Consider the following 11,792-nt stretch of genomic DNA (forward strand, 5'->3'; position numbering starts at 1 on the left):
GATTCATAGAGAACACACGAACATTCAGACCACAGCACATCTGTAGGCTCTCATTTCTCAAGGAGATACATCAGCATGGGCAGTGGATAGCAAGAAGTCGCTGCACAACATTGCTAATGAAATCCTTTAGATTTCAGTTTCCACATCTGATTAATGAGAATAACTGAGCCCTATCTTAAGGATGTCTTGAAATCTATATGAACAGATAGAATCATAATAAGGAATGATAATGGTTGTTATCTTTCTTCCAATATGCTCATAGAGCTTAATCAGTTATTCAGCTAAAAAGTCAATCTCCTGGATTCCTATTGGTATTTTGTGATATTTTGAAGCTGTTATTCTAGAAGTCAAGTATGTATTCTAACTCAGTAGTATTAATACTTAAAAAGATTATTCTCCAGCCACATACATATTTTAAGTGAAATTCAGTATGCATATAAATAAATAGAGGTACACATATGTATTTTGAATAAAAAAAGAAAAATACTTCGGCATGGAGGATAGTTCAGTCAGTAAAGCAAGCTTGTAGACCTGAGTCTGATTCTTATAATTCTTGTAAAAAAGTTGGATATGGTGGCACTCACTTCTAATCCCAGGGCACTACAGAGTTGATGGCAGACAGATCCCCATGGGTTAGTGTTCAAGCAGTGTAGGTTATTTGAGAAGCTCCTGGTGCATGAGAGACCCTGTCTCAAAATTGGATAGTTCCTGAGGAATGATAATTTGAAGCTGTGCTATGGCTTCCACATGTACAAACACACACACACACACACACAAACACACATGCACACACACACACAAAGGGGTGGTTCTTTGAACAAATTTTTCTTTACCACATGGGAAGCACTCTGATTTTCTCTATCCAAATTTCATCTCACTGTAAAAACCATTGGCCTGTATTAACTAACTTGATTTTATACTTCATAGATAAACTGTTACTCAATATTTGAAAAAAAAACAGAACAAACAAGAAAAATGTTCCTACCCTCAGATCATTAAACTTTTTTAGAATCTGAAGGCATACACATAATAGCATGGACCGCTCTCCCTGATGAATGCCAGTCACTGGAGAAAGGAACAATGCATATAGCATAGACATAGAAGAGTATCTGGTCATGTCTGGAGGAAAACAACAGTAATTCTCCAGTTATCAAACCATGAAGAGATCTGAAATGACTTCAGGAGGTAGTACCTGAGAAGATTCTTCTAGAATGGGTAAAGACTGTGATAGAACACTCTTTATATCATGGCTTCGATGCAAGAATTAGAAGAATAAGGACATGGCCAAGAGAGAACATAGAGTGTAAAAATGGCACCACCCAGGGTGGGTGGGGTTGAAGCTGAAAAGACAGAAAGGTGACAACACAGTGCATTGAACACCAGAACAGAGTTTGAACAGAATTCAGGGGGAATGGGAAGGCCTACTGACAATGGAAGAGGAACATGAATGGATGCACTTTGTAAATGTCTCAGTCCTGAGAGAACATGGAGAGTACATGCCCGTTACCCAGGGCACATTGCCTCACAGCTATGGCCCTTCTTCTCACTTCAACATGTTCTCTTCTGGTGGCATTTAAGACATGGCTTCCAGAATTCTGCTTTGTCCAGTGAGGTCACTACATGTTCACCTTGGACATCTGGATAGACCGCCATGTAGAGCAGAGCCCAGCGCAGGGTCGTGGATGTTGTCTCTGTTCCAGCAAAGAAGAGGTCCAGAGTGCTCATGATGAGGTTTTCTTCATTGAAACTTGTAGTCTTCTCTGGGTACTGGAAAAGACAGCGTGTCCTTGTTTAGTCAGAAGATTTGTGATTTCTCAATACATGCTTTCTGATGCTAGTGATCACATTTGAAGAAGGCATTTAAAATGATATTCCCCTTGACCTTCTCAGCCAGCAGCTATTTCATGAGCTATCTATTGTTTCCAGTGCAACAATACAGACACTAGCAGATCAGGTCTTCGTCACCCTGAGGTATGAGTTCAAGAGGACACATTTCAAATGATATTACTGTGATCTCCTTAGAAAACATTTCCTGTTCCAAGTGCTGGAGGCTAATCAAAAGTTTCTGGTACTCAGGTGGATGAATAGCAAGACAACTATTTTCTTGTGACTTTATCTTTGCAAAAGCTTTAGTAGGATGATAACAGAACAGGATAAACACACACATATTTAACTTCCAGTATCAGCCATTTCACTAAGTCACTATCTGACCTAAGAGGTTCACATTACCTTTATCTGCTTCAGTTTATAAGAAGAGAATAATACTGATATTTTAACATGCCATATCAAACTGTAGGAGATACAGCAGACATATCAAATACTCTACAAATGCTTTTTGTTGATCTAAGAAGGAATGATCTGTGTTTATTTATTCTTTGATAGCCCCATTAATCTTTCATAGGCAAAACCTTGTTTATTCCATCAATTATTCTTTGGGATAAAATTCCATCTTCACTAACTTTCTATATAATCATCATTCTTTATAATACTCATTATGTTGATGATCTCACACCAGCACTCCATATAGTGAATTATTTGCCCCTTTTCCTTGAGATGTAATATTGCTACTATTGATACTATACCAGGAGGATGAACTGTGCTAGAACACAGGAAAAATTTTACTAATGGGTTCCCCCTGGGTAGAGAAGGAATCTATTATCTAATGAGTCAAAGTTCATAGGAAAGATTTAGTGATGTGTATTTTCCAGGAGTCTACTGAGATCAGAACATTAAAAATAGTGGTATAGTTTGGTTCTAAACTGATCACCATATGCTCAAGTTTTGATTACTTGGTTCCTAGTTGCTGGGACTTTTTTAGGATGTACTGGAACGTTGGCAATTGGGGCTCAGCTGGAGGAAATAAGTCACTAGAAATCCTGTGGTTGTATCAAAGCCCTGGGTCCTGCCTAATTTCTGCTTCCTGATCTACCATGACACAAACAGGCACAACCACATCTTTTTCTCATGTTTTCTCTTTCATGATGGACCAACACCCCTTGAAAATATGAGACAAAATAAACCATGAGTCTCTTAAAATGCTTCTGCCTATTATTGTCACAAGATGCAAATGTATCAAATAAATCCATTCAACTGCTTTCTGTCTGCTTGGATATGATAGGAAGGGAGATTATGGGAAGGTAGATGACCAACCCAGACTCTAGCATTCAGTTGAACTTTGCCTGTGTCTTGCAGTTGGGGCTGAGTGGGAGTGAATGATTGGCCTTAGAAGAAATCATCAAAAACAGAACTCTGATGTTAAATTGCTACTTTCACTTTGTATGTAATTCCTACATGAATAAGAGGCAAATGAAGAGTAAAAGTCAATGAGAGGCATGAAAGGGAAGTATCTACCATTTAAAGGCAGGAAACCATTTATTTCTAATGACAGCACTGAGTTAATATTAATACTATTTTCACTCACACAGGGTAGGGTATGTGAAGCAATGATGTACAAAGATGTCTATATCTTCATTTTTGAAACCTTTACATGCTTCTTGAAAATCTAAAATAGGCTGTGTAGATAATTTGAGAGGGTACAATTATTTTGAAACTATCCTTAAGAGAAGGTGCTTGAGGAATACAATCAAATATATAAGAGAAAAAGAGATGCTACTGTTGAAATTAGGGAGCGAAGGGGCTGTGTCCCCGGCACCCGGCCACCCGCACGTCTAGCTCTAGCTTATGCCCCGAAATAATTACAACAAAGCTGTATTCTTTTAACACCGCTTGGCCCATTTCTATCTAGCCACTTCTAGGCTAGCTCTCACACCTGGACTAGCCCATTTCTCATAATCTGTGTTGCCCATGAGCTGCCTTACGAGGAATGATCTTAACCTGCGTCTGCCTTGAGTGGGAGAATCATGGCGACTCACTGACTCAGCTTCTTTCTCCCAGCCTTCCGTTCTGTTTACTCCTCCCACCTATATTTAACCTATGAGGGCCAAGCAGTTTCTTTATTGGTTTTTTTTTTTTTTTTTTGGATTTTCGAGACAGGGTTTCTCTGTGGTTTTGGAGCCTGTCCTGGAACTAGCTCTTGTAGACCAGGCTGGCCTCGAACTCACAGAGATCCACCTGCCTCTGCCTCCCGAGTGCTGGGATTAAAGGCGTGCACCACCACCGCCCGGCTTCTTTATTGCTTAACCAATGAAATCAACAGATAGAAAGATGACCCTCCTCCATCATGCTACAATTTTGGAATTGAAGACAGAAAAAGAACCAAAGCAAAAGATATCAGTGCCCTCATAGTCAGGTGTGGTGGTGCTCATCTTTAATCCCAGAACTCAAGAGGCAGAGGCAGGAGGGTCTCTGTGTGTTCAAGACCAGCCTGCTCTACAGAGTGAGTTGCAGGACAGCCAGTGCTACATAAAGAAAACTTGTCTTGAAAAACAAAGAAAAAGTAAGCAAGCAAGCAAACACACAAAAATGTTGTCAGCTTTAGGAGCTTGGAAATACAGGGTCATATAGTTCCCATAGTCTTTTAAAGAATGTTATGTGGCAGAAAGGAAGAACATATCATGAGAACTGTAAGAGAATAAAGCTGTGTCATGTTAAAGCAGTAACTTTGTGGTAGCCTACTGCCTGATCACTTGACAACTATTAAACCATTACATTGTCTTTAAGAAGAAGACACAGGAGCATCTTCCCGACCTTTGTCATTTCCGTGAGGAAAGCATCAATGAAGTCTCTTGGCTCATCAGGATTCCAGTCTCTCCGGTGATTGTCAATTATAGAAGAAACAAACGATTTCAGTTTTTCCCAGTTTCTGAAAACTGTCTGGTGTGATCCAGGAAGATATTTCATTATCCATGGGAAAATATTGTAGAGCTGATTGGGAAAAACAACGCAGTCAATGGGACACCAAGATGCCACTTTACAAGGCTTAAAGCTATAGTCTTGTGTTTCCCTTTGTTTCTTACTGTAAAATTGTGGGGCCAGTTTCTATCTTCCATCTCATTTACCTACAAAAATATTTCTACTCTGATGTGCAAAGTGTATTTGCCTTCAGAACACTTCTTTCTAGCCTCGCTGCCTGTTATCTGCTACATAACACCATCTCTCTCTGGATATTAGGAGCTCATTCAACACTTTTATTGATGATACTATTAATGCCATTTCAGCTTAGTTTGCATATAATTTCCAGAAAAAAATATTTATCAATGTAACCACATGCTTGACCCTGTGACTTTCTATATTCACGGATGGTCTCTAGACTCAAAGTCAGAGATATAACTATTTACCTGTAATCCCTGTGAGTTGGAACCCCCAGATCTTCATGATTGTCCCAGTTTCTCTAGGCACTCCCACCAGAGCAACCTCTGAGACCAAACTGAGGGCATTTCTGTCTTAGGCCCTTATTCATTGTGTCTAAAAGAAAATGTTGCTGAAAGAGTTATAGCCCTGTCCCTCACTTCATGAAATCATTGCTCAAGTCTCCTTACAGATCCCTTACCTGATTAAAATAACAGGCCCTTTTTTATCTTTCGATTTCTCTGTCATGACTTATTTTCTCTCTGGGAAATTACCAGTAATATATATTGTACAAGTAACTGCGCATCCTGATTACCCCACCAGGGTTTAAACCCCATATGGTAAGACTGCAATCTTTACTGAATTAAAGCTAATTGTGATGGGTGTTTCTATAAAATTTGTAGTGCATAACAAAATGTAAAATCAACATTTAAAATGGGACAGACATGGGTGTGACTTATACCTCTGTTTCCTCCTGGTTATAATAAATTGTAACCGATATAATAATGAGATTAACAATGTTAATAATATGGAAAATGCACGGTGTGCTAATGGGGTCTCCCTGTATTCAAACACTGAAAGGCATGAGATACTCAAAGCATTCCACAGATGTGTGGTGAACTACTGTCTGTCTTTTCTTAGATATCTCTGCATCTACTTGCAGACACCATATTGCAGCATTTTATATGTAAAAGATCATGGTGAAAAATTAGTAAACTTTTGCAGCTGTCCATTAAAGTGTCTGATGTAATTGGTCATTCCAAGAATGTTTATTATCACTCTCTTCCACCTTTAACTCCCTTCTAAGATTTTTTTCCCTTGATACACACACCTAGAAGTGAGCCTGGTACTTACTGGACTCCCCTGACTTCCCTGACTCTGTGTACTGGAAGGAAAATAATGGAGCTGCTGGGTTTGGACTACAATGACCAAGAGCTAAAACACAGAATACAAAATAGTGTAGGAAATAAATGCAACCGATCTCATTCTTTATGCCTATTTTCATACAGGTAAGTCATGCCAACTAATTTCTCAGTTATTAGTGAGGACAGCCCTGAATTTGAGGAGGAAACAGATATGGAGATGAGTAAAAATAAATCCACTTTGGGGTACATTATGGAGAATCCATGCATAGGAACAGAAAGTCTTCAAGAGTAAAATGAGCTTTTGAAGGACCAGATTCTGTGCTTCAGATTCATTTTCTCTGGAAGCATTATGAACCCAAAATTGTAGGGCCCTGGTCTCCCTTATTCATGTAGTGCATTCATGGGGACAGTTTATGATCAACTAACCAAGCTTCCTGTGTGTTTCTGTTCTAGCCCTGCCCAGGCTGGTGGTTAGCTGTAGGGCATTCACTCCTTTGTTAATATGGTAATTTCCCACCTGCCTGGGCCTAAATCCTTGTGCTGCAGTTAGGTAGATAAGGACTTCCCAAAGGCTGAATAAAGTGGCATTTGGCTGATCCCTTTTCGAATGACCCTGGTCTCTCTGTGTGTTCTTTTCATCCTCCATGCCTTTGCCCTACTGGCGCGCGAACTGTACCGAGGGTGTAACACCAAATCGGGTGTTACACAAAATATAATAAAGTCAAAACATCCACAACTACTCTCTGCACACACTCCAGAAGAGTGTCCAAGAGAACACAGAGTGTGGCACAGAAACACAAGAAATATGTAAATACAAGCAGGTTGAATGCCACTAAAAATCATGAACTCCTGAATTAATGCATTCACAGGTACTGAAACAAGTACAATGCTACATAAAAACTGAAAAGTTTTCTACAAAATATGATCAGTGACTTGGAGGCTATAAGAAAGCAGATGAATACAATAAAGGACCTGGGGAAGAAGTCAACACTAGAAAGAAAAAACAGCAAAATGAATGAGAAAATCAACAAATCGATTGAAAAGATCAACAAATAGGAAGACACTGAACACTTCAGCAAGAAACTGAGGATTTGCTTTAAAAAATGGAAATGGTGAAAATAAATAGCTCAATGAGTCAATAACACAGTAAAATCCATCACCAACAGACTAAACTATGCAGAAGACTATCTATCAGGAATGGAGCCCAATGTTGAGGACATGCTTCATTCATTCCATTAGGGAATAATGGGCATGAGTATAATGTCTAAGAACTCAGAGATACAATCAGAAACTGGACCTCAGCTGCCACAGGATTGCAGGGTCACAGATAAGAAAACAAAGATCTGGGATAAAAAATAAGTGCATAGAGAATAATTTCAATGAATTTATAGCAGACACTTTCCCCAAATATAGAGACAGAAATAGATTTTCAAAGACAAGTGGTATTTAGACCTTTAAAATAAACACTCCAGAGGAAAGCACTTCTGTGATTTGTTAAATATGTCAAAAAAATACAAAAGCCGTAAGGAAAAACATTAACTCATGTGCAAAGTCATAAAAATTAGAGTATTGAACTTTTTATCATCAATCTCCAAGCCAAGAAAACATGAGATGACAACGGTTCTCTGAAAGTAATTGTCAAACATGGATCCCATATCCAGAATTGTTATCATTTCAAATTAATGGAAAAACATTAATGGAATATTTTAGGAAAAGTGAAAATCAGAGCAATTCAGGAGCACTAATCCAACAATACTGAAGGTGTTTGAAGGAGTATTATACACAGAGTAAAAAGAATGTCAATTATGAGAACACAGGAAAATATAAATTTCATAAGATGAATGGTTAAGAAAATGAGAACTAGGGAAACATCCATCATGTCTAACACAGACAACAAGTAATCCTTGGTAGTAATAGAGAAGAAAGTAAAGTAAAAATGATTTAACCAAGAAGAAAAACAATAAAACCACAGTAGTTAGCTTATATGATTCAATAATATGTTGAATGTAAGTGGCTCCAACAAGCTAAAAAGAGACACAGACTAGCTGACCAAATATAAAACCTAGATCAAAGTTTGTGTTGTTTCTATGAAACACACCTTACAGATAAGATCGCCACAAATTAAGAATCAAAGAGAAGAAAAACATTTCTAAAACAAACAGAAGTTGAACAAGATAACACAGCAGTCCTCATATCTGAGTTAAAACAGACTTTAAATCCAAAGAGTTGGAAGCAATAAAGACATTGCATGCGGGCAACAGTTAATAAATCATGACAACTGCAAACAAAAAAGTATACATACACAGTCACACTTTTACATTTGTGATATACACATATGGAAGTAGAGAATGTATTCCTGAAAGTTGTTCTCTGACTTGTACGCACCCACACATGTAACAAAGTACAATGTCTTAAAAATGTGGAAAAATATACAAACATCTGCACACACATTCTCTAATGTGTATACATGAAGGTAGTGATGGACTACTGCAGCAGGCCTAGCAGAAAGAAAACCATTTAGATAACATCAAGCCCTTGTGGTTAATGTCAACATACAACTACCTTAAAGAGTCATGGGCATGGCTGACTGATATGTGAAGTATTTAAATGGCTATAAGGAGTAGACATGGAAAATTGGCCACTGCTGGAGGTGTCATTTGAACCTCAAATGTGTATATTTTCTTGTTTTAGACTGATTGCATCATGTCGATGGGTATGGGGACAGTGCACTTCTAAATATTTTGTTATATTATATGTTCAGATGCAAATATAAGACAAATGGGTGTGCCAAATGGACACTGATATAAAACTATTATTCATAACTCCTAAAACTAGAACAACTCATTTATCTAACTGTAGATAAAAACAACAACACATTCAGTGTACTTCTGGTCTACAGATAACAAGGAACAGGGTACAAAGAAGAATTTCAATGCAAGTAAATATGCTAGAAAGTTCCTTTTGAAGGTGACTAACATAGGAAGAGAGTAGCAGGGAAAAAAAGAAAGTCCAAGTAAATATTATTATTTCCATTCTCTAAATGATATCAGCATTCCCATAGGCATGTCTATAGACCAATATAAATATCAAAATAGTTCAAATAAATGATAGAAATGTTTTGTACACATTAAGATTCTAATAATCAACAAAAACATAAAAGTCAGAAGGTGGACTTGAAAGATATTTGGATAAAATTCAATATTTCAAATGTTATCATATTAGTTACAAAATGACACTTGTAATACTCTTGACAGACGTGCAAAGAAGAATGCGTACCTGGCACATCATTGATACCTCCAAACACGTGGCCTCATCCAGTAGCCTCAGCATCTCCTGAAACTGACTGTCATGGTACTCAAAACGCTCCCCAAAGGTGACAGAGCAAATGATATTGGAAACTGCATTGTTGATACTGAAGTGAGGGTTGAAAGGCTGTCCTGGGAGTGGAGAGAGGGAGGGATGAGTCCTTCAAAGTTATTCATTTGTTTCTATTTCCTATACTGAATTATTTTGATATGATAGAGGAATACACATTGCAGAAAACCATGGAAGAGGCTCTGGTCAGATCATACTACATAAAGACTGACATGCTTCAGGGACTCTGCTAATACTGGGAGGCTCAACTGATGACCAGGCCTTAGGTCCAGCAGTGTGTCTAATGACCATCTGTGTGCTTACCTGCAGAACTCCCAGCTTATGGTCATGGCTAGATGGTCATTGCCTAATCCTCAGTTCAAAGCACAGTGCAGTGACCAGAGCAAGCACTTAGACATTTAGGAAGAATGTGGTCAGTGAATGAGAGGGCCTAAGTCTCATAACCTCTCACACCTCCCCTGTGGAATGCCCACCTTTCTCCTCTTTTATGGCCTCCACAAGGTATTGGGCTTCCTCCTGCATGCGCTGCTCTAAGCTCTTCTTTCCCAACCCAAAGTTCTTCAGCGTCATCAGGGCAAACCTTCTTTGCTCCTTCCATGTCTGCCCACTGGAGAAGACCAATCCTGAAAAGAAGACATTCAGCATTATGACACTGAAATTCTGGTCTAAAATTATCTCATGAACTCTATGACATATGTGCAATGGAAAAGAGAAGGGCTAATAAGGGATTTGGTGACTGTCTAGAGAGACTACCCCAAAGCAAGAAGCATGATGGCTAATGTCCTGGTGATCTGCAAAATCACACACTGATATTTCTTATATATAGTGTAGTCTACTCTTTAAGGTCTCTACATGTTTATTACCAACCAGCAATAGGTCCATTCTTACTGCAACAAAGAATGGAAGACTACATAATAAAACTTTCCAAGGGAACACACTTGCTTAACACCCAGGGGTTAAAATTCATATCATCTTGGTTCCAATGCAGACAAAAAAGTCTACTTAGTTGTGTTAAGTTGAATAACAAAAATGAACTAAAAGAGAATACAAGGCATGTAAATTAAAGAGGTATAAAAGGCTCTATAAAAGAATTCCTATTCAATACAAGCTTTAAAATATAAAAAATTAATCAATAAGATAAGAAGCATCAGTATTCCACAGAGAAAGAACAGAAGAGAAACATTCCAGTCTGTTCAGCATCTGCAACCTAATTCATGGCATGCGCATTGCCAATGCTATGTGCAAGTCAATTTCTTAACATTCAAAAAAACATCAGCTATGACATGAGAATCCTCTCTGTGTGCTGTGATCATAACTAATGAATAAAGAAACTTCTTTGGCTTATTGATACAGTGGAACTTAGGTAGGCAGGGAGAACTGGACTGAATGCTGGGAGAAAGAAGGGTGGAGGCAGCGGACACCATGGATCTGTGACCAGAGGTAGATGTGCTGAAACTTTGCTGGTAGGCCACAACCTCATGGTGATATACAGATTAATAGAAATGGGTTAAATTAAGATATAATGGTTGGCCAATAAGAAGCTAGAGCTAATGGGCCAACCAGTGATTTAATTAATACTGTTTCTGTGTGATTATTTAAATTTTGGGTGGCCGGGACAAACAAGCACCCCATCCTCCCACAATTGGTGTGCCAATTTGGGTAACTACATCCACATAAAAACCAGAGAAAGCTTAAAAATTAATTCTAGACACAAAAGAACAGAGTTAAACATGGTTTGCTATCAGCATTTTTTTTTGTTGGATGGGCTCTGTTTGCTAGAAGCAAGCAGAATCATGGATCCTTTAAGAGAGATTTTCCTGATTCAGCCATAGCAGTAAAAAGGCTGTGGCCATTTTAAAACTCCAGCTTTCTGGGCTATGCTTTCAGTGTGAACTCTGGCTCTTGCAGGATACAAAGCATTTGGATGGGGTTTGTGAGCAGACTGCTGCAGCTTAGTTAATGGTGACATAGACTGGCTGTGTGTCTGAAATTGGGGTGGTGTGCTTGGCTCTCAGAGGCTCAAGTGGCTCTGCCATGCTGGACTAGGCAGGGCAAACAGGGAGCACTGTATTTGACCTAGCAAGGTTGCAGCTTATATTCATAAGTGTTTAGCATTTTAAGAAGTGCTTCTGGTCAGAAAATAGTTATAGATATGCAATAAAGACAAATTCAGATAAAATAAACACCTACAAATGAGTCACAGTGTTGAATAAATGTACATAGCTTGGGAAACAAAAGCAAAAGAGTACAGAGAGTCATAAAAAAGTAAATGTTTTTTTTTAATTAAAAGAAAGTCTTCAGGCC

At 38.4% G+C, this 11,792-nt stretch overlaps 1 protein-coding gene across 1 annotated transcript in view; it reads right to left on the minus strand.

Annotated features, from left to right (window-relative positions):
• The window catches only part of LOC101984748 (cytochrome P450 2J6-like), an 18,402-nt gene that overhangs the window by 2,947 nt on the left and 3,663 nt on the right, over positions 1–11,792 (minus strand). Inside the window, exons 2-5 of the mRNA XM_026782145.1 lie at positions 9,962–10,111; positions 9,390–9,550; positions 4,648–4,824; positions 1,629–1,767 (exon numbers count right to left, since the gene is read on the minus strand). Coding sequence (XP_026637946.1) covers positions 1,629–1,767; positions 4,648–4,824; positions 9,390–9,550; positions 9,962–10,111 — 627 coding nt within the window. The remainder of the gene's footprint in view (positions 1–1,628; positions 1,768–4,647; positions 4,825–9,389; positions 9,551–9,961; positions 10,112–11,792) is intronic.

The sequence above is a fragment of the Microtus ochrogaster genome, chromosome 10, assembly GCF_000317375.1.
Source record: "Microtus ochrogaster isolate Prairie Vole_2 chromosome 10, MicOch1.0, whole genome shotgun sequence".
Classification (NCBI taxonomy): domain Eukaryota; kingdom Metazoa; phylum Chordata; class Mammalia; order Rodentia; family Cricetidae; genus Microtus; species Microtus ochrogaster.